The 24,113-nt window shown below is 45.1% G+C and overlaps 1 protein-coding gene across 1 annotated transcript; it reads right to left on the reverse strand.

The window, feature by feature from the left end:
• Positions 1-1,457: 1,457 nt before the first annotated feature.
• On the reverse strand, positions 1,458-22,671 carry LOC148542494 (Golgi apparatus membrane protein TVP23 homolog B-like). Its single transcript, XM_088468669.1, has 7 exons — positions 22,522-22,671; positions 17,541-17,623; positions 8,676-8,820; positions 8,350-8,439; positions 8,141-8,269; positions 6,599-6,727; positions 1,458-1,791 (listed from the first exon to the last, which is right to left on the reverse strand). The coding sequence occupies exons 1-7, from the start codon at positions 22,531-22,533 to the stop codon at positions 1,759-1,761; spliced, it is 621 nt and encodes a 206-aa protein (XP_088324795.1). The 5' UTR covers positions 22,534-22,671; the 3' UTR covers positions 1,458-1,758.
• Positions 22,672-24,113: the final 1,442 nt, after the last annotated feature.

Consider the following 24,113-nt stretch of genomic DNA (forward strand, 5'->3'; position numbering starts at 1 on the left):
TCCCCCACCCCCCCCCCGCGGCTTTGCGCTGCAGCGCCCGGCATCTCCCGACGTCGGTCAAATGGCAGGCGTTTACATTTAGCCGCCTGTCATTCGTCCCTAGTCGGGATAAAGCAGTCTGGAAGCCAGCGGTCGGCATTTAGACCGTCGGCTTCCAGACTACATCCAAACCTCCTATACCCCACCCCCAGGCCAAGGCACCTCAGTTTTCAGTAGGTGCCCAGCCGGAGCTGGGTTACCGCACAGTGGGGCTGTGTTTCACAGCCCCTGAAGATCTTCAAGAGCAGTAGCATGGACAGTCCTGCAGACGTCCATGCTACTGCTCCAACACCCCCGCCGGCGCTGACCACCAGTAGCAATCCGGGGAACTCAGCGGGCTCTTTGGGGGAGATTATTATTATGTATTGTCACCTACTATCTAGTGTAAATAAATTTAGCGCAAACAGTCTTTCCTCACAAGATCTTCCATACCCCTTGATAATTTAGCTCATTTTATCTGCACCTCTCCAGTAACAGAGCCTCTTTTTTTTCTAAATAACGCCCAACTGACTAGCACATTGAAGATAAGCTCTAATCAGCACATCAAAGAGGGTGGCATGACATATTTGTCCATAGTCTATGCCCTATAAACACAAGGCAACCTACTGATGGCTCTAGATGCCATTGATTGGCATAGCATATTGTTAAGTCTATCATATCCAAGTATACCTAGATCTTTCTTCATTGATTCAAAGACAGAACGTCCCCCAACGTAAAAACTCACTTTCCGTGTGTGATAGAGATCTTTCCTCTGTTCTCATGTTATAAAAAGGGTACACAGATATTAGGAAGTTGTTAGGAAAAAGCCCAGTGTGCCTTTACAAACCAAAATCATAATGTTAGAAGCAGATATTCATTTAAGTCCATAACCTATAGTCTAAAAAAACATAATTCTTCCAAAATAAATCTTCTGCTGTGTTCGGTAAGGTATCAGTCTCATATTGGTTCCAACAAAGGCATGTGACTTCAGCACAGTCACAGTAAAAAGTTCTCTCTGCTGAATTGACATCATCAACACTACTGGTTTTAGGATCAATAAATGAAGGACTCATTTTACTTGCACATTTATCTGGCACTCAGATTTAGGTCAGTTATAGGAGAAGCAGTGAGCCACTGTGTTACCATTACTTATAGAAATCTTGTGACCATGCTTACACCACACACAACATTAAAGTAGTGCACAGCACATATAAAGCCAGCTTCCTCCATTGTTAGAGTCCAATGTGATTTCAAATCGGGAAAAAAAAAAAAAAGACTAATTGTAAAGGCCATTGATTATCAGGTGGCAGCAGGGCACATACGTAAATAGCCAGGAGGGCCTGTAATTCCCACAATCCTCTGTAATCAGGAGTATCTCATCCATGTTCCCAGTTAGAATGAACTTTTACTAGTGAGGTTTCTAATTCACAAACAATAAATGTTTGGAAATAATCTTTATTTAGCCATTTATAATATACCTATAGATACATATTTACATTGGTTACCCTCAAACCAAATCATTACAAGTGTTTTTGTTACATCAGAAATATATTGCTTTAATAATAAAACTAATCTAATCTCTGTAGTTTCTGGAAAATGTACTGTAATAACTCTGCCACCATGTCCATCCGCCAGGAAATAAAATCAGCAATTAGAAAGAAACTCTTTCATGAACAACTGTATCCACATCGGTTTTCCAGTATAAACAGAATTCACTTAGTGCCTATATTGAAAGTAGGTTTAGGATTCTGCTTCGGGTTCCCTTGAAAATGTCTAGAAAACAGGGGAAAAAATTTCAAGATGCAGACAAGTTACAGTAAGACACAGAAAATGAACTACACACGTTCATATAAAGTTTCACTTCATTTAAGGAAACATTTCTGTGACAGGCTAGAAAAGACAGACAATTAGATTGGCACGCAAAATAAATTATGGTATTATTGCTTTGTTCTATTGCAGAGGTTCCCAAAATCTGTCCTCATGGCACCCTAACAGTGCAGGTTTTAAGGATATCTATAATTGACCACAGGTGACTTAATTAGTACCTCAGTCAATTTGATTTAACCACCCTTGCTCAACCATGGATATCTTTAAAACCTGTTAAAACTATTGGGATGCCTTGAGGAACGCGTTTGGGAACCTCTGCTCTATGGTATTAGTTTGAACAGTGTTGTATAATATAAAGTGTACATATAATGTCTGAAAGGCAGCCCATTTTGTGAATGAAGTTTATTTATTCATTAGGCACTAGTGGCATTACTGAGGCATTCTGGGATGTCCCTGGTGAATAGATAAGTTGCATTCTCATTCCAACCAGTCACAACAAATGCTATAAATTTCTGCAGATGAAAACAATTGGGGTTTCTCAATTTAATGATACGATTTGAGATGGCCAGGACTAAAAAACCCCATATTCAAAATGTCGGGAGTATGGTATGCAACACTGCGTTGGTGATGCCCAGGGCTGTAAAAGGGCACCCGGTTTCAGCCCAGTCATCTGAGCATGTGACTCATGATGTTGCGTAAAAGAGGGTGGGGTCTGCAGCACCTGTAAGTGCATCGCTGACCAGGCACCTTGAGAACTGGTAGGCTGCTCAGACCGCAGTGTGCCTGTTTGGAGCGTCCACAAGATGCTCCAGCACTGCACAAGCGATCCTAGCTGCTGAATACCGTTGCATAGCACTCTGCTAGCCAAAAGCAAGTGCCCTGGGGCAGCAACGGTGCCGTGCACAAGGCCCTTGCGCTCTGTGCAGTGGCATCGGTCATACACCCCTAGTTACAGTCCTGGCGATGCGTACACTATATTGCCAAATTTTTTTACTTACTGCAATATCTCCAAATTATTTTCGGAAATATATATATATATATATATATATATATATATATATATATATATATAGATATTATGTTCTGAAAAGAAAGGTATCAGTGACTCTGAACCGTCTGCTGCACCCATTAACTGGATTTCTGTGGCTTTTCTAGCAACTACCATGTATATATTGTTACATATTGTTCTTTTACTGTACGACTATACCTGTCTTGCACTTTCAAAAATACAGCCGATACGGGCGTACACACCTATACAATTATCTTTCGATGTTCAATTCACCTACAGAAAGAAAATTATTGTACCACCGTACACACTCTTTCGATTCAGGCTACAGTCACGGCAAATGTAAACAGAATTACCATAGTGGACAGGCGTGATTACAGAACATACCGAAGAAAAAATAAATCCCTTAGTTCACCATTTTCTACTGTAGTGCTGCGGAGAGAATACGTTCTTTCGCTTGTTTTCTATCCACATAATGATATGTATAACGCAATTTTTAATACTACAAACGGTGTAAATGTGAATTCAAACCATGATTGATAGCATAGTTTAGTGAGTCATAAAGAAAAATGTATTCTGTATAATAAGGTCAAATTGATGGCTTTTAAAAGAAATAATGGTGAATATTTGCAGTGATGGATAGGACAGTATGGCAGCAAGGCCTCAGAGGCGGTACTGCTGCATGTGTAGAATCGCAAGACTCAGAGGATTGATCAAACGTGCGTACACACTGCACCTTTGGTCCGATATTGCCCAGTCCAGTGGGATGAATATTAAACAGACCGAGGCCGAATGTTGCAGAGTGTTTTAAGACGCTTATCGGCTAACGCTCATGCTCGGGACAGCGTACACATGTATACAATCCAACTGCCGTTCTCTCGATATCGCAAGAACAGCCCAATTGCATGAGTGTGTAGCCATCTTTATTCAGAGATGTACAAAACTCTGGTGTTCGCGTACATCTCCGATTGTTTGAGATCTGCGCCTGTGACCTCGCTTGTAGTGCCCTGGAACACGCAGCCTGATTGACAGGCTGCAGGAAGTCCGGGATGAAGCCGGGGACCATATCCCAAAACAGAGGTGTGTCACCTCCGTTTTGTGGGAGTGCCGAGGAGAGTGACTGCGTCTTCCGATGTATTGGTCATGGCAGCGGAGATGATGCGTCCATTCTGAGAAGCCTTAGGCTCACTCAGATGGACAATGCTGCGACCACTGGTTGTGATGTAGATCCAATGCTGTGTCTTGAGATGTAACCCTCGGATCTGCAAGGCCGGTAGTAGGGGTCTTTTTACACTAGACACCTCTTGCTGCATTAGCATAATTTCGCACAGCCACTGTGCTATATGCGTCCATCTCTGGATCAGGCTCTCTGTTTGCACTTTATGCCCTGCTTTGCGGACCCATTGAGGTGCCCTACATCAGGGCTCGACAATTTTTTGTAAAATCTAGGAGCCATCTTAAAAGTTTAGTAGCCAGACCGTGACCAAAATAAAAACTTGTATAGACCACCACACATTCCCCTTCAGTGCCCCTCAACCTCCCCATATGCCATTAGACTGCCACACATGCCTCTTCAATGGTCAGCAGATTCTGCCACATGCCCACACCTGCCTCAAGATTCAAATATGCCATGCAGTAGGGCCCACATTCATATTAGGAAACACACTAGGGCCCAAATGCACATTATATCACACAGTAGGGCCCAAATGCACATTATACCACACAGTAGGGCCCAAATGCACAATACACCACACAGTAGGGCCCAAATGCACATTATACCACAGTAGGGCCTAAAATGCACATTATACCACACAGTAGGGCCCAAATGCACATTATACCACAGTAGGGCCCAAAATGCACATTATACCATATACCACACAGTAGGGCCCAAAATGCACATTATACCACACAGTAGGGCCCAAAATGCACATTGTACCACACAGTAGGGCCAAATGCACATTATACCATACAGTAGGGCCCAAATGCACATTATGCCACACAGTAGGGCCCAAATGCACATTATGCCACACAGTAGGTCCCAAATGCCCATTATGCCACACAGTAGGGCCCAAATGCACATTATACCACACAGTAGGGCCCAAAATGCACATTATACCACACAGTAGGGCCCAAATGCACATTATACCACAGTAGGGCCCAAAATGCACATTATACCACACAGTAGGGCCCAAAATGCACATTGTACCACACAGTAGGGCCAAATGCACATTATATCATACAGTAGGGCCCAAATGCACATTATGCCACACAGTAGGGCCCAAATGCACATTATGCCACACAGTAGGGCCCAAATGAACATTATGCCACACAGTAGGTCCCAAATGCCCACTATGCCACACAGTAGAGCCCAAATGCAATGCACATTATGCCACACAGTAGGGCCCAAATGCACATTATGCCACACAGTAGGAACAAATACATATACAGTATTGCAACACATTAAAACCCAAGTTCACATTATGTCACAGTAGGTCCCAAATGTACATTATATATATATATATATATATATATATATATATATATATATTATTTTTTTTTTTAAATAGCATTTGGACAAAAGTATATGATGGCCCAGAAGAAAAGTGCAGGAGTCTTATTAATTCAATTACAGTGCAATGAGGAGCGCAGCTGATAGTGTATGTATAATGTAGCAGCAGCCGCCATGTGGCACACAATAAGTGATCGCGGCAAGAGAAAAAAATTGTGGGTCCCAGAGAGCTCTCATTTTAAAAAATTGAGGTCCTAATCCATTGTTTCTGGGTCCCATCAGATATTATGCAGGGTGAGGGCAGACAGCAGCTGACGCAGTACTGAGAGGGGGGGGGGGCAAGGAGGGGGTTAGGGGCAGGCACAACTAGGGGTAGGAAGGGGTGGCAAGGTTAGAGAGCAGCTGGCACAGTACGGGGGAGCGTGGATGGGGTTAGGGGGAGGGGGTCAGGATAGTAGCTGTGGGGAGGAGGTAAGGGTAGATATCACATGGGACAGTGGTTACCTCCTTTGCTCCTGCTGGGAGCCCTTGGTCACTGTTGTCCGCCTGCAGTCCTTTCTGCCTCGTGAAGTGTTCAGCTCACTGCCTCCTGCTTGCAGAGAACTCAGCTGGCTGAAGGAGCGCAGGCTGCTAGAGGATGATGCCGCTCTCCTTCAAAAACTTGCTGCCTCTACTCTGATGCTCTGCCTCCACCTCAGCCTGCTCCTCTCTGCTGCTGCCCAGCCTATGCTGGCTTCCCCCATCTCCAGTTACGCTAACCGGGTAGCTCCAGCCTCTGCCGGTAATGGATATAGAGGGCGGTGCGCTGGGAGGAAAGAGGAGGTCTCAGGACATGGCGCCGGGCAGCAATTGGCTGGAGACACACGGTGCCATGCGGCTATTGGCTGGGGACAAGCGGCAATTGGCTTTACTCCCAGCAGGAGCAAAGGAGGTAACCACTGATTGGCTGGGGGATACGGTGTCGCACGGCGATTGGCTACTGCTGCACAACACAGTGCCTGCCAGCGCTGGGGGTGACGAGGATCTGCTTCCTCCCACCCCGGATGATCTGGTCGCCAGGTAGCAAAATCTGGTCGCCATGGCGACTTGGCCCCCGGGATTTGTTGAGCCCTGCCATACATATAAAGGATAATGATAATAACACAGAGACTAGACAAGTGTAAATCTGTACTGCAGGATGCAAGTCACTGTCACCACACTCACCTACTGTAATTTTAAAGGAAAAATGTCACACTCACCTGTCTGAGGAATCGGCTGCCTAAGTAACCAGTGGCAATACTGGTCAAGTTCTTTCGAGTGCCTACTTTACATTTTATGTAGCCGTATAGGTTTGCACCCTGAAGAGTGACTCCCATTATAACCACAGCCTAAAGGAGACAAGTCATGTACATTATTATACAGCAATTATAAAGCGACAACATTTTCAAGTAACACTGTTCACTTAAAGTAAAGGTATAGAGCACCCCAATAGTGCCAGTTCACAATATAAAGTATTAAAGGAGCAGTGAAAAGATACAGATCCTTCCCAGGTGTTGTCAGGCAACATACATTGTGGTCACAAGTGCAACAGTGTAGCTAATTATTTATTGCATTATTGTTCATTTAGGATATAAATTTAGACCATTAATGTGCTTTCTGTGTAGTATGCGATCTAACAAATTAGCGTGTGACAGAGGAACCAGTGACATTGAATTCATCATTGTAAAGTTATAGCTCTTTTATTGAAACAGTCATGTGTTCCGCCTCCAGACACCAATTTCCCATTACATATTTCAGTCACTTAGAGCAAATGGTAATGCAAATAAAGTGAGTACTCTGTCAGTACAACAGAGATGGAAAGTGACTATGCTACACAATTATAAATTATTTCCATTTTTCTTTTTTTTTTAATGATCTAGGCTGGACAAAGATCCACTTTAAAGTCCTCCTATCTTGTAAAATTCACGTAACTGGGTAACCATTGTTTTAGTGTTGCCATGGTCACTTCTATTATTGCTAGTGTTGTGGTGGCATTCCGTTTTTCTTAACGTCTCTTGTTCCTTGCACTGCATTCACCTTGGGCAAACAAACTGGGGAAGCCCACAGTGAGCTCTAGCTACAAGTGCATTTTAATATGCATTTTTTTTTACTGTCCCTAAAACACTAACACACCGACAGTGGATACCTGACCTGTGCTAGCTTAGATTTAATGAATCTGGTATATTCCTGCTGACAAGAGCTTACAGAACTAAAGATATGCTCATCTTTAGGATTGTGCAGCTACTGATCGGCTTTGAGCTACAGTTCTGTCAGGTGCCGCACTGTTGATAGGATTGCACTGAGATGTCACCAATTTGTTTTTATATGGTGTCACACTGTAATAGATTAACTGCCTAAACCACCAGGAGATGCCATTCCCTAAGTGAAAATTTCAAGTTATTTAATACCCATTTTCCCTTTGCTGAAATCTTTGCTGCTCCATATACAGCAAATAGACCATATAATTTCCTTGCTGCATTTGCTGGAGTGAATATGGAAGAATATTAGTAGATAAATATGACATATACACAAAGAATATTGTTCCATTATGCCCTAAGACCAATTCGGGGATAGACCAGCTCTGTTTAACCTGCACAGTCGCAGGTCTTGATGCTAGCATACAGGAAAACACACACACACACACACACACACGAAGAACCTTTTTTTTTTTTTTTCCCCTTATATATATTTCTTTTTTTTACATTTATTTTAAATCTAGATTGTTAAACAAAAACAGAAGTGATGGGCCCTTTCTGACTTACCAGCCATTTCACATTTAATGAAAACAAAGCAGTGAATGCAAGTATCACCCAAATGATAGGGCAGGTAATGAGACCCAGCCAGAAGATTCGTGACTCCGCCTCTGAGGAGCTCTTCTTTGCTGAGCCTGACTTGAAGAGCGAAATAACAAGGAATTAGTCCAAATTACATACACAGTTCCTTACTGTCAGCAGCTGAAAAGCACTCCTACCTTCCGGGATTCATAAACCCAATGACTCTTCCCATCATCGTCCACCTGGTTCCACCATCGCAGTCCCACCAATAACCTTCCAGTGATGTTCTAAAAATACAAGAGCGCAGACTCACTGCAGTAAGTCTATACACCCAGCCCCATTGCAGTTATCTGTGGGAATACAGAAGGTTTCCCATGGCTAGCACATGGGCTCACTAGGAACTGTATGAATAAAATATAATCATATGATTATTTTTTATAGGATTTTTATATATTTAAAAAAATAAAAATAAATAATATTATAACATTTAAAAGGAAATAGCAGGTGCTGGTCTGTCACTCACCTTTACTGCCCAAAAGTCACATGACAACAGCAGGATGATGGTCACCATGCAGGCAATGAAGCTGTTAGAGATCAGTTCGCACAGAAGGTATACAAGTATTGCGCTCACTCGGAAGAATAGATGGAAAAATGATGCAATGGGATGCCTTTAAAAAAAAATGGTTTATATTTACGAAGTGAATGAACAAGTTCAGGGTTAAAGGGCCTGATTCAGAGTTGTACGTTATGCCAATGTTTTCACAGTTTCAGCGATAAATGGCCATCTGTGCATGCGTCTAAGTCACACTGCACCTGTGTCAAGGTACATTACTGTAGTTGCTCGCAGCGAGAATTTACTCAAAGTGTGTTTGACAATCAGAAAGCATTTGGGGGAGATAATAGGTAGTGGAGCAAAGAGCGCAGGTGTGTCACGGTTGTTTAGGGGGCAATGCGTTCCCATACGCAAGAAATCTAGCTCCGGCGTCTCAGTTCCCACTGCCATCCTGCAGGACCATAGGGATACTGATGACTGCAACAAATGAATGACCTGTGTCTTTGGGGGTCAATCCTATTCCATGCAAAGGGTGCAAGTTGCTGTTGCAAAGGTGTTAAAACGCCGGCAATGGCACTGCACCTTGCACACTTCGCGGCCCGCTCCGAATCCCAATTTGCTTAATTTTGCTCGGAGCCCTATGGGGCTGCGAGCACTCTTAGGCAAAACCGGGTTGCTGTCGTCGCAATGACTTGCACCAGCGGGTACATCGCATACAATAGGATTGACCCCTTTGCACGCAGATGCTTGGATTTGTAAAGCTGCAGGTGTATGTCTCAATACATCTCCCAGTGCCTGCGACCTTCGCACATTTTCATATCGCTGCTGCATAGATATTTACAGCGGGGACGGCATTAGCATACAACTCTGAATCTGGCCCATAGTTAGAACATGCGTTGGGTTTTCTGTGTGGTTTTGACTAAAAAAGTATTTTTTTTCTTTAAATATGCTGTACTAATGCTGTGCATACACTGTAGACTGACCGACATTTTATGTGACAGTCTGACACCCAGCAGATATTATGGCCATACACTGTCAGATATGTCTCAGTGTATGGTCATATGATATAGGGCTTCCTCCCCTGGAGAGGAGACATTTCCTGTTCCTCCCCTGTGAAGAAACAGAGGAAAGGACTGTCCCTTGATCGCCGCAGAGCATACACTGCCCAATGTGGCCGACGTTCAACTCCAAAAATATTGCTTTGGAAGGACATGCTGGACGATTCGCCATGTTCAACTAAACTATATTTTGCAATCGGTCGTGCAAATACAGTCAAATTATCTGAGTGGTCCACCTATATCAGGCGGATCACCCATATAATTGTATAAAGTATGGCCTTAATTACTTTTATTGAATACAGACATGCAAAAAAAAAAACACAAAACAATGTAATACAGTTCACAGTGCAAGGCAATATAAAGTACTGCTTTCAAGTAAGCATGTAAAACATAAAATAATGTACAATCCAAGTATCAAAATAACAAGAGATATGGTAAGAACTTACCTTTGTTAACTCTGTTTCTACGAAGTCCATAGGGTCCACAGGGTTGACCTTGGGGGTATAGGTTGGGAACCAAATCCGGGCACCACGCAGTTAAAGCTTTTAGCTCCCAGGATGCACTTGGGTCCACTCCCCCTATAACCCCACCCCCAAGCCAGAGGCACCTCAGTTTGTAAGTAGCCAAAGGCCGGAGGAGGAGAGAAAAAGAGAGAGAAAACTGGAACACTCAATAACCATACTCACAGAAATGGGAGACAGAAAACCGGTGACCAGCCACACAGCCCATATGAAGCCAGGTGCGTCAGGGTGGGCGCCCTGTGGACCCTATGGACTTCGTAGAAACAGAGATAACAAAGGTAAGTTCTTACCATATCTCTTGTTTTCTACTTCAGGGTCCATAGGGGGTCCACAGGGTTGACCTTGGGGATGTCCCAAAGCAGTTCAACCAAGGGTGGGGACGCTCCTGTGCTGAGAGGAGAATCCGCCGCCAAAAAGGAAGCATCCTGAGAGGCAAAGGAAACCAATGCCTAGAACCTTAAAAAGGTGTGGACAGAAGACCACGTGGCCACCTAGCAAGGCAAAACAGCCAAGGTGCCACAGCGAGCCACCCACGAGGGTTACATGGCCCGAGAAAAAACAAGCATCAACAACAGAAAGGCCTACCCATGGGTAGGCCCCTGAAGAAGACATGCAAGGCCATCCAGCCAACATTTGGCTATAGGCAGGTCATCTTTTCCTGTTAAAACCAGAAATCTCAGACCACCAATAAGGAGTCCGATTTCCGTAAGGAACTTGAACGGATCACATAAATCCACAGAGGCCGGACCACAGTCAATGAGGCCACACCAGCCGAGAGGGCTGGGGACTGAATGGCCGTACCATAAATTCCAGAATAATATGGAACCTAAAAATCACTAAGAAGAAACACAGGGTGAGAGCAAGTCACACCCTGACATGATGCCCTCCAGAAGAGGGAGCCATATGAGAACGCTCCCAATTCCGACACTCACCTGGTTGATATAAACACCCTGAGAGAAAGAGAGAGAGCCAAAGCAATAGACCATGTAATGGCTATCACAACCAGCGGTTCCATTGACTGTCCCCGAAGGGAACGAAGAACCACTACTAACTCCCAAGGAGTCCCTAGGGAGGACAAATGGAGGCATAATCCAGAAAACACTCCAAAGGATGAACTGGATACCAGAGAGGAGCAATTCCATATCTTAATCATACTGACAGTGTAGAGATCCATACTGTCAGGAAGGCCAGGCCGAGGGTGAAACCCAAGCCAGCCGGAAGAAATGCCACAATATCTGGAAATCCTGGACACCGGAGGATCGTATCGACAGGTATAGTACCAAAAGAATTATGGCTGCCACAGTTTGTGGTAGGTCCCAGCAAAAGCTGATCCATGTGCTCTAATCATTCCAACGATTACAAAGCCAGGGAAGCTGTAAGACCACTGTAGGGACGCAGTCCAAGACAAATGACCCAGGTCAAAAGCAAACCCCTGAGACAACAGGTCCGGGCAGTGAAGCATCAGGAATGGAGTATCGATGGAGAGACTCCGAAAAACCAAGTACCCCTGACATCTGGGGCAATCAGGAGCCACCAGCAGGAAAGCATCTCCATCTCGATTGAAACACTTCCCTCGAGGAAGAATGGAGACCGGAGAACACAGGTACGCAAATTGGAAGGACCACTTCACCGACAAAGAGTCACTGAAGGTTGCTTCAGAATCCCCAGAGTTGGACTGTAACACCATAGTGTGATATAGTCAGAAGGCCATGAGGGTCACCTGAGGAGGGGCCCCCCCTGCTCACCAGGAGATGAAAGCTCTCTTGGGGAATAGACTAGTCCCCGGGATGCACGTCGTGACAGCTGAGGACTCCTGCTTCCCAATGGAGAGCACCTGAAATGAACGCTGTCGAGATGGTCGGGAGGAGACCCTCGGACAATGTCCGAATGTATGACATACCTGACATTGCCACCCAACGAACAGTATTGCTAAAAAGGAAGCCACTGTTCTGACCCTGTCGGACTGAACTTTTTCAGGGTCACCGGGAAACAAGGGCTATGCCAGAGTGAAGGCCCAAGACAGGCTAAAGTTCCAACAAGTTAATTGACAGGGTGGAATCAATAGACATCCAACTGCACTGAAATGGATGCGAACCAGACACAGTCCTTAACAAAGAATACCCTGGACGAGATGGCCATAGTCACCCGAAAAGGGACCAACTTGCCTCCTGGGAGAGCATCATCGTTTGAACAGTGATAAGACAGAAAAAACTTGTTCCATCTGGAGAGAAGCCAATTATGGAAAGGCCTGGAATGGAACTAAGCCCATTCCACCCTTCCAAAGGCAGACACTGAATAGTGGACCATGCATCCCAGAGTGTAAAGACATATGTCGACTGCGCAGACATCCATGTCCTCCTAATGGAAGGGTGGAGGTGCCGTCTTATGCCAGAAGAATTCTCAGATTCTGAGAATCCAGCAGGGCTCCTAGGTGAAGAATACCCAGAGAGGGATGCAGGGAGGACTTTTTCCCCATTGAATAAACGTCTGCACCCTGAAGAAGCCGCAGTCAACCTGACCCGGCTGTAAAGTACCCCGGTGATCCTGCTAAGAGCAGGAGGCCATCCAGGTACAGGAGCATTGGGATATATTGAACAGAAGAACTGTCAGAAAATCCAAAACGCTGGTAAACCCCTGTGGGGCTGAGAACAGTCCCAACAGGCAGAGCCCGAAAAATTGTAAGTGCTGTGACACAGCAAACCTCAGTCCATGCTGAGGCAAGGTCTCTGTAAGTACCCGTAGGCACGCGTCCTGTATATCCAGTGATACCATAAAGTCCCCAGGTTCTAAACATAGTATGATGGAGCATAGGGATTGCCTCCTGAGCCCACGTAGCTTTAGGAACTAATTCAGGGAATTTGAGACAGAGAATAGGCCAAAGAGGACCATTCAGCCACCGCACCAGAAAGAAAGCAGAACAACCAGTCCCTCGCTGGGAAAGTGGGGATGGCCCAATTAGCTCCGCTTACTGCAACAACTGTATAGCTTTCTGGATTTGTAAGGCCCTGTTCGGGTCCGAATAAGGGCCTGCGTTCCATCACATGGAAATAGGCCGCCTGAGCAAAGAGAGGGCGTAACCTCCTAGCCACGTAGCTGCGGCAACTTGACACTAGTACCGGGCGAACTGAGAAAATCGCCATCTCCCAGTGGTAGGCCTGTCTCGTCACACTGAAGATATATCCGTAGGTTCAGAAGCAGGATCGGCTGGCAGTCCAGGCCTGCTCGGTACTGGATATGTCGGCTCTTGTAAAGGCCGACAGTCTATGAAAAAACAGATCTTTAGGCTGACCCAGAGGACAAAAAGACTTAATAGACTTAGTCTGAGGCCCTGTAGTGGGCATAGCTGAAGGCGGTAAATTTGTACTGCCACTGTCAAGGTCAGAACCCAACAAGATCTATACCCTATAGATGGTATCTGCACCTCTGCATTCCCAGAGCGCAGCCATAGGGTATTACGGAGGATACAGTCGCAGCCGGAACTCTGAAAGTTAGGAGACTGGTATCCGATATAAGCATGTCCACCTATGACAACTGCATATATTAAGTGAGCGACCAAATACATTTGAACCTCAGACGTGTTGGAGGGGAAAAAACATTACAAATGCATCAGCTCAGTATGCAATAGTATTAACCAACCATGCTATAGCCATGGTAGGATAGGTAACAACCCCTGAAAGCGAGTATACTGATTTCAGGCAGAGTTACCACCTACGGATCGGAAGAATCCGACCACGCAGGAATGGGATGCGTAGCAACGTCTGTAATCAGACGAGTAACACGCCCATCCACCCCAGGAGGGGCTCGTGGTGACCCCCAGGGAATTTGGGACAGGAGGCCAAACACTGTTGTAATACCTCGTATCTGGCAACAGCCAGAGTCCCGCCATGCAATCCACCCGCTCCAGAAGGCACGTAATACTGAGGGTGTATGATACAGGTGCAGGTCAACATTCACTTTAACCAGAATGGACCTGCTACCAGCCCTAAAGCAGGGATAATAATACCTGAAATAGGCTTCCCCCCGTCTAAGAGGGAAAGAGCCCAAAACAGTATCCAGTTCACGGGAGAGCCAACTGGGAAGTAACCACAGGGCGTCAACCACGCCAATTTGCGTTTCGTAGAAAACGACATCCACCCAGGGTGGCTGTTGTGGTAATTCCTGCAAGGGGAATGACAGACTATTGTGGCACCAGGGAGAATTCATATACTCGAAAAACCCCTGCAGGGAGCTATAGTCTGTGTCACAGGGGAAGAGTGCAAGAAACTGCAAGATACCCTGAGATGAAAAGGGCAGTATGGTGAAGTAACCCCCAGGTGAGGTCCAACAATAGGGCCCGCCCGGCGATCCGCAATTGAGAGGATCCCGAGAAAACAAACCGCCCAAGGGGGTCATGAAAGGGGCCGGCACCAGATGACGCCACATACAGAACCCTTTAAGAGTTAAATCCTCCGCACTAACACCTGCAGCACATGGCTTGCAGGATAGTAAAAATGGGTGCAGTATAACGCTCTATCTCCTGGTCAGACATATCTGACCAAGCATTGCGATCAAGCAGCGCTATACTGGTCCTGACCGATACTAAAAATTAGCTGCAGGGACCCATTTTCAGCGTATGCAACACACAGTTCCACTCAAAATATGGCAATGTGCAGCACGCAACAGTATGTGACAAACCTCACAAATATTAACGAGTATATAAATGTGAGGTCTCAGAACCACCCCATGCACAGCTGTATTAGGGCAGATAAAGAAAAGGGATAGATATACACTGACAGGTAAGAGAATAAAGTACAGACAGTCAGCACTAGCATAAGTCACATACAATGCAGATATATACATAAACAAGTCATATAATATACTGCACTATTACACTGCATGCAACTTACCCAGATTCAGTGTCTGGGAAGGCTACAGCGCTGTGTACACTGACCTAGTGGTGAGGTATGCAGGGGGACTGGACCAACTGCCATCTCCGGAGATTTCTGCTGCACCACAAAGAAATGGCCGCTGGAGACCTCAGAAGAAGTGTGGCCCGCGGAGGAAGCAGCTCAGCGACGCCAGACTATGGATACTGAAAGGCGCGCTGAGCTGACGGGAGGAGCCGCTGTAACAGGGAAGGCTGCCTCCCCTGGCCGGCTATTAACCCCCGGGACGCCGAACACTGCGTCCCTGGTGGTCTAGTGGACACACGGGGTATGGGGGGGCCCGCCGCCACCTCCGGTCTGTCCCCAGAGACCGGAGGCACAGGACTGCATTTCAAATGCGCGGATCACCGCAAGCGGTGACCCGCGCCTTACCTGCTCCCCGTGGATCCGGCAGCAGTCCTGGGCGCCCGCAGAGTCCGGCTAGTACAGACTCTGGGGTCCCGCTGAGATCCCCAGATCTGTACTGGCGTCTCAGCGCCAGCGGGGTGACGGAGCGGCAGCTTAGACGTCCTATGGACAGTATGACGCTGCCGCTCTGAAGAATCTAAAGTAAAAATAAAAAACTTTGTCCTTTAGAAAAAATAAAGCTTAGGGGCTGCTAATCAGCTCCCCACTGCACTAAACGGTGACCCGACTCCGGCCGGGCACCAACTTAAACTGAGGTGCCTCTGGCTTGGGGGTGGGGTTATAGGGAGAGTGGACCCAAGTGCATCCTGGGAGCTAAAAACTTTAACTGCGTGGTGCCCGGATTTGGTTCCCAACCTATACCCACAAGGTCAACCCTGTGGACCCCCTATGGACCCTGAAGTAGAAAAAAACATTGTAAGCTTACAAAAAAAGTATTGCAATAATTTTTCCACTGCTTAAGACAAAAATGCATTCAGAGTAATGTGTAAGCATGGCCTATCTATGGGCCTGATTCAGAGACGGACGCTAATGTGATCGCAGCTGTGTTTTTGTACGGTGTGCAGCTGCGAAAACATGCTAATAGTTCCAAAGATCACCAGAGCATAGGGACGCTAACTGCTGCCTTCTCATCTGCGCACAGCGTCGCTTACCAGTGTAAATATCAGTAACATTTACGCACATCGAGCAGCCATCTTGCTCTTGTGGCAGATCTGACCAACCGCAAACACTGCAGTTCTCCTGACATGTAGAGAGTTTGCATGCTGCGTAGGAGATCGCAACCGCTAATTTATGCACGCCCATGTAACGGCGTTTAAACGGTCCGACATGCCTGCATTTTATTAACCACCCCCCATTACCTCCCCCACTCACTTTGAATATGGATCCTCTGTGCGTGCGTAATCACAAACCAATCACAGTGCGTTTGCAATGCGGCTTACACGCATGCACAATGGCAAACAATCGCTCAAACTGTGTAAAAATCGCATTAGCGTCCATCTCTGAATCAGGCTCTATGTCTCTACAGCCACTTCTCATTAAGGCAACTCCCTGGACGTACTGTTGTTACCTACCTGCCTGTCTTTCATATTATAATGAAACAAATACATTTGGTGAACAAAATGTTTAATACATGGACTCCTTTGTAGAACTGAGTTTACACTTCTCACCAAAACGGTAAAGCAGTCTTTTGTGAAGTACATTTGTTGACAGTGACCACCTTTATCTAAATTTGTCTATACTGTGGCAATCAAAACATTTTAGGAATAAAATGGACTCCTGTAGGTTGTGCCCAAACCAGTGGTTCCCAAACTTTCTCAGTTCGAGGCACCCTTAGGGTCTCCATCATTTTTTCAAGGCACCTCTAAGCCAAAATAATTACCGAGCAGTCCCGTTTTTTAAGTAGCTGAGTCAAAATAACGTAATAAGTATTAAAAAAATAAAGAGGAAAACTGCTATTCTTACTCATTGCCCCCTCCGTCTTTCTCCTATGCTCCCTCCATCTCTCTCCCTTTGCCTCCTCCAATTTCTCCCTTTGCCCCAACCACGTCTCTCCCTTAGCCCCCTCCACGTCTCTCCATTTGCCCCTCTCCATGTCCCCTCTATACTTACCTTTAGTTGTGATTGTCAGCATCGCTCCTCAGATCAGATATTTCCTGATATCTCACAACGCACTGCGTTGTAGGACCCCATAGGCATCTGGTGAGACCCTATATAATGAACCCAAGGGACTTAGAAAAACTCTATATGCTATGGATAATATATGTGCACAATAAGCATCAGGGCTGGATTCTGTACTTGTATGACTGCTTACACACTATTCCAAAACCACTGTATAAATATACTGCCTGATCCTCAATAGGATAGCTGCAAAGAGCAAACATTATCTGTCCAGTATCACATGCACAGAAGAAACTCAATAGTTACCTCATTTTTTTCTTTTTGGGGTTTTTTGAACTTTCTTCATCAGCATCAAAGAGAGAAACATCTTCTGACTCATCATTACTGTCCTATAAAGACATGAGTGGAATGAATAACCGGGTGATTACCAATCATGTTGAATAGGCCATTAGAAAGACACATTGCTTGCTTTTAAAACAATTATCCTTGTTGACTGACAAAATAATAACCTGTAATAAGGATCACCACATGAGAAATTCCAAATCTTTTGCACAGGTAAAGATTTTCTTACATAATGTCAAAATAAAACAGATCACAACTCTCAACACCTTAGAGATAATAGAAAGTTTACTACCCTGAAACAAAATGGAGATCCCATCATCTACACATCTTAAAGACAGCCATTTGTAAACTCAACCAAATGAATGTGTTCATCATGTCATTGGTTCCTTGCGAACTAATAGGCTACATTCTCATGAATAAGGTATTAGACCACAAATGACTACCTAGTTGACAGATCCACATGAGGATCTTTATACCTTTCCAGACCTTGCCGAGGAATCCAGATTGTATTGTCTAAGGGGTCTATTTACTAAGCAGTGTTAGGAGACAGAGTGAAAAGTGATAAGGTACCAGCCTATCAGCTCCCAACTGTCCTTTTTCAAACACAGCCTGTGAGATGACAGTTGGGAGCTGATTGGCTGGCACCTTATCACTTTCTTATCACTTTTCACTCTGTCTAGTAACAGTACTTAGTAAATAGACCCCTATATCCCTTTACGATTGGCGGCTTTACATACCTTGATGACTTGACTAATTTGTACATGCTACGAAGACTAGTTAATTTATTTAAATGCCATGAACCCATCTGACCACTCTAAAAATTACAAATTGTGCAGTGATATAAATATAATGGTCTGTAATGGAAATATCATATCACATGGGAATGCCACATGTAAATATTCAGTATAAGATGTTTGTTTTCAAAGTTGTCATTTCTCTCTCATGACCTGTTTAGAGACAAATGAGCAGCCAGATGTATGTTAGAGCTGCTTAGATCAGGGAACAAATAACGATTTAGATTAAGCAAATAAATGTCTATGCATAATAACTACTGTTACAAATATGTAAATTTTCATATGACATGTTAATCCACTCCCCAAATTCCTTGAAGATCTAAGAAACGTCACAGCAAATTATATTGTTCAAAAGACCCTTCCAGCCAGGTCAAATTCCCTTTAGGAAAGAGGAATAATTAGAGTAAGTTCATAGCATTTGAAGACCACATTATATTGTATTCATGTCTCCTATGTGTTCATATTGAGAAGCTGTATTATTTGAACCTAATATTATTCTCTAATGTACAAGAGCAGAGATTATATGTTTAAAGCATTGCTGAGACCTGTATGGTTCTGATAAGAGTTCTAAAACCTAGTTTGCATCTACACAGAAACTGACCATTGACAACCCATCATAGTCATCTGACAACCCAGCATAGAGATAAATTGGTATGTCAGACACACAAACTGTGTTCAATTCTTGGGAGCCAGTCTGAAAATTGCTCTGGACTTCTTGTGTCTGTCAGCAAACAGTTATGATTATCTAAGCGAGACGTTCTTCCTTTTGTTTTAAACAAAATTATTTGCCTAAGAATATATTTGTATGTAATTGTTTTGTATATCTTTTAAGCATTGTATTTTCTTTTATTAAGCTGCATTTAATAAGATTGGTCTCTGATTTTTATTGGATCCATTATCCTGTGGACTTGGCTAATCAATTATACATATCTGTACTAGAGGTTATTATTTGGGGTAATGATAACTGGGACTGACTAATAGTAAGTTTGTGAGATAGCAGGGGAAGCAATGATTTTTACACACAATAGGTGCTTGTTTCTTTTATTAACTATGTGTCACACCCATTACAGTCAGACTCAAGTGAGTGCTTGTCAAGTCAAGTTATTGACAGCGGTCAGCGATTGGGATATCTTAGCACCAGGTCCTTGACAATATATTTTCCTAAGAAAACAACAACTTTGAAATCCAAGTGATCAAATAAATACACATATTTACTTGTGGCATTCCCACATGATAATTCCCTGAAACTGTGTTTTTGCATTTTGAACGTTATTCAGTACTAAACGAATTAAGTGGCCTTATGCCACATTACTGTAACCAAAGATCATCACTGACATATTAGACCCAGTACTGGCAGCAAGAGTAGGTGAACACCACCAGCATTTTATAGGTGGATAAACTATTCCCTTCATTTTAAGTTGATAAGTTGGATGATATTAAATATAATTCCCCACACTATTCATTTTTTTCCACTCACCTTACATGTAACTTCCCAAATTTTGTGCAGCAAGTTATAGAAGTTCGACTCCGGATGGTGATCTAGCCCCAAATAAAATTATTTGGCCCAACCACTTGTAGGCCGTGCCACGTGCCGCCTATAACCTTACAGAAATAATGCACAGCCATTTGCACAGGCTTCACTGTTTATGTGCGGCCTGCCCCCTCCTACACTTCCACTTCATTCTTCTCATCCTTTTGGCAGCTTCGTGCACAGAGCTCAATGTAAGTAGGGTCCCCTCTCCTCCTCTGACTTCACTTTCCTCCAATGTTTGTCCCATCCCCTTTCTGTGCCTCTGTGCTCCTGCTCTGTAAGTTTGCAACCATCTGTATCTCTCCCGTCCCATCTGTTGCTACCCTTTTTCCAATAACCCACTATCCAATTGAACCTTCACACTTTTCTTTCCTCCTCTTCTGCTTAATGTGGTAGATGACAGGTTCTCAAACCCGGTCCTCAGGACCCCAGTGCACGTTTTCCAGGTCTCCTTACTGAATTACAAGTGAAATGATTAGCTCCACCTGTGGATTTTTCTAAATGTGTCAGTGAGTAATGAATACACCTGTGCACCTGCTGGGTGCTCTGGAAAACATAACCTGTGTGGGGTCCTGAGGACCGAGTTTGAGAACCACTGACAAAACCAAGTTACTGGCTGCCAATCAGAATTGGCGTGGGCAAACAGCAATGCAACCGTGTCCATCACCAAATAACTGAAACTAAGGATGTCAGGAAAGAATCATTTTCTTATTTTAATAATTTTTGTGATAACTCAATAGAAACAGAATCGGCCGGCAGCGGAAGCCCGACAGCGCTGGAAATCTCGATGTCCCCCAGGGGGGTGCCTAACCCTAAGTTCCCCCCCGGGGGTGCCTAACCCTAACCCTCCCTCCCCCTAGCTTAACCTTAACCCTCCCGGGGGGGTGCCTAACCCTAAGTCCCCCCCCAGGTGCCCTAAACCTAACCCTCCCCCCCCCCACGGCTGTCCGCTCGCGGCGCCCGGCATCCCTTCGATCGGGATGCCGGGCGCCTGTCTCCCGGCGTCGGGGAAATGACAGGCATCTAGATATAGACGGACGGCATTTCACCCTCGCCGGGATATGACAGTCGGGAAGCCGGCTGTCGGTATTAAGGCAGCCGGTTTCCCGATTGTATACCATAGAAACTTTTGGCCTAGGGATGTTGTAAAAAAAAGCTGAGACTCTAGGGTGCTGTGATCTGAGAAAGGGTGGGTACCACTGGCTTAGGGTGTTACAGATAACCATCAGTATTTAGTGTTCAGTGCCGCCGGAGCTAGAGAGGGCAACCATGTGCGGGTCCAAAAAGGGGGCGTGGTCATGAAAAGGGGGCGTGTCTATAAGACGCGTCCCCTTTTCGTCATGCTTGGGGGCGTGCCCGGCACTTACGGACACGCCGGGCAGCCCCCAAGCGCTGCAGAAAGGGAGAATAGATGCCGGGCGCATGCGCCCGGCGTCTATTCTCTGGCAGTGACTGGGTCACCGCACATTTTTCCACCCGGGGGACACTGCGTCCCGCGGGTGAAGACGGCACCCGCAGGCTGTGAGGGCAGGGCGCTTTTTGCCCTCCTCCTGGAGGGCAGAGTGTTTATAGCCCTCCAGATGGAGGGCAGGGCGCCGTGCCCCGCTAAAACAGCCTAGCGGGAACGCTAAGTATTTATAAGTGGAAAAGTATAGAAAAGGGCTGTGGAAAACCCTTCTTACAAAAAGTGGATTTATTTGTTATGTATGAAAAAAGTGAAGAATACAACAGAGCCAATTACAGTGTATAATAACATATTGTAATCTTGTCAGATCCATCCTGCTGTGACTACAAGGGGAAGAGCCGCCATGTTCAGTGAGAGGGCTGCAGAACAAAAGAGATTGTTGCCACCAGAAATTGTTTGAGGGGTTTATTTACAAAGCAGCGGCTTGCAGATGTTGCCACTTCTCAGTTTGTGTAAGCCCCAAGTTTTAAACCACAAAGATTTTAATAGCATAACTTGGCTTGCTCAGTAAAGAAACCCCCACATTTGGCAATAGTAGAGCAGTACCGTTACACTGTTATTAAATGTTGATATTTTATTAAAGTTGAAGAATAAAACACTGAAATGAAAGCCTAAAGCTGAGTACATACCAGACGATCTTTTTTAGCGATTTGCCCGATTTCGACGGATCGGAACGACGAATTCTCAAAATCGACTAGTGAGTACCCACTATGTCGTGCGGCGCGCGCTACCGTGGGGTCGTCAGCCCCAACGACAGGTCGGCCCTACATGCAGGCAAGCCTGACGATGCGGCCGATGACCCCATGCAGTGGAATGCGACAGGGGCCGACATACCGAGCTTTAGTGCTTTTTACTGTAAAGTACACTAGTCTTTCCTGCAGAAATCTGACAAGTAATGACATAGTAATAAAATTACATATATACATAAACTAACGCAAGCTTCCTTAAATACAGCCACTACTATATATTTTATTAGGTAGGCAATGAATTCATACAAAACATACATACAAAATATGCTTAACACAATCCCTCTATCCTAAAGTGCAGTTAAAGATCCTGTGCTTCTCGTAGAACTATAAACCCCAGCATCATGAGACCCCCATCTACACCCAGCATAATGAGACCCCGATCACCTCCCAGCAGCCTGTTAGTTACCTGTCGCATCATATCAGTTCCAACCAGCACCTAACAGCTGCTCACTTCCGGGACACGAGTTACTTCCGGGATAGCCACATGCGCGTCCCCGATATGCGTCACCGCGCAGTAGTCACGTTGGTAGTTACAGGCTGCTTCTCCTTACTATGTCACTGTTACTGCAAGTCCACATAGTGATAGTTTTATTAGTATGACGTCACTGACGGGTGGCATTATATTGTGTTGGTGCCAGGGGAACTACACTCCCAATTCCCGCCCCAGTCAGACATAAAATACCCACTTATAAGATAGAAGGAGGGAATGCCAGACGAGTAGACAGACGTAAGATTTAGCTACATGTATAACTGGATGGCATAACTATAGCAGTCACACAGTACTTTATTACTTCTATACATTTATTACTGTTTTTGTTTGAAAGTTATCCTTTAAGATCCACATAAAGAATCCTCTCCAAAGAGAACCACAAATTGGTGCCTATGGGGCAAGTTTGTTATTTATTGTGGATAATATTCCTAAAATGATGTTTCCCCTCACATCCGCTACCGCCCCTCCATCCGTCTTCAATCGTAACTGCGGTCTCCATTGGTTTATATAGGAACTGCAGAACTTACCAATCTCTAAGCTTGCCCCTGACACCGAACGCTGCCTTCAGATGGTGTTAGCCATTGTAACCTATAGGCTACATTAAAGTAATGAGAGCACCTGTGATTCCAATATTGAACAGAACAATAGACCAACTCACGGTAAGTACATTTAATACACATAAAAATATAGACAAAAAAACCCACAAATGTAAAATCTTTCCACAACAATGCACACAAATTACTCACTGAATCAGAATCTTCTCATAAGAAACATAGGGCCTTATTCAGCAAGGATCGCAACTGCTTATATGCATGCAATCGCAAGAACCAGCCACTGCGATCACAGTGATTACGCAGACCCATCGCAGAGTGATTATCAGTAAGTGCCGTTTGTGTGAGGTGATGGGGGGGAGGGGTCGGAACACTTGCATGGGTCTGCATAAATTATCCTCTGCGATGCCTTACGCAGCTTGAGTACTCGTAGCGTGCGCTGAAGTTAGCAATTTCTGTGTAAGGTCAGAGCTTGTGCAAGTGTGCGTGAGGCTGTGATGGTACTCGATGTTACCGATGGTTTCGCAGTCTTGCTAAGTATTTCGGATGTTTGTAAGGTAGAATGGGCGTCCTTATGTAGTGCAGATGTAAGGGGAAACATCACAGCCTCACGCACACTTGCACAAGCTCTGACCTTACATAGAAATTGCTAACTCCAAAAAGTGAAGCTTTTCAGACTTTAGCCACTGTAGTTTACCCCATCTTCAGATAGTGTGAACTACTGTAAGCCAATGGCGGCTCCAGGGGCAGGAGAGAGATCTTTCGATCCCTCCCCCGCAGCTCTGACTGACTCTGGAAGCTGGCGCTGCGCATGTGCAGTGTCAGCTTCCCACGGGGAAGTCATTCACTTCTGTGACAGACTTCTAAATGCCAGGGATATAATTTGCAGGGACAGTGGTTACTGCAACCGCTGTCCCTGCGAGTTCCACATAGTATATAGCGGGGATATTTTCATTA

Source organism: Taudactylus pleione, unplaced genomic scaffold (assembly GCF_031769625.1).
Source record: "Taudactylus pleione unplaced genomic scaffold, aTauple2 ptg000012l, whole genome shotgun sequence".
NCBI lineage: Eukaryota > Metazoa > Chordata > Amphibia > Anura > Myobatrachidae > Taudactylus > Taudactylus pleione.

What these genes read in the sequence shown, in the direction of transcription:
- LOC148542494 (XM_088468669.1), bottom strand. An exon ending in GTGACTTTTGGGCAGTAAAG is followed by an intron (nt 8,440 to 8,675) that starts GTGAGTGACAGA and finishes TTGTATTTTTAG; the next exon opens with AACATCACTGGAAGGTTATT. An exon ending in GCAGCCGATTCCTCAGACAG is followed by an intron (nt 1,792 to 6,598) that starts GTGAGTGTGACA and finishes CCTGTTTTCTAG; the next exon opens with ACATTTTCAAGGGAACCCGA.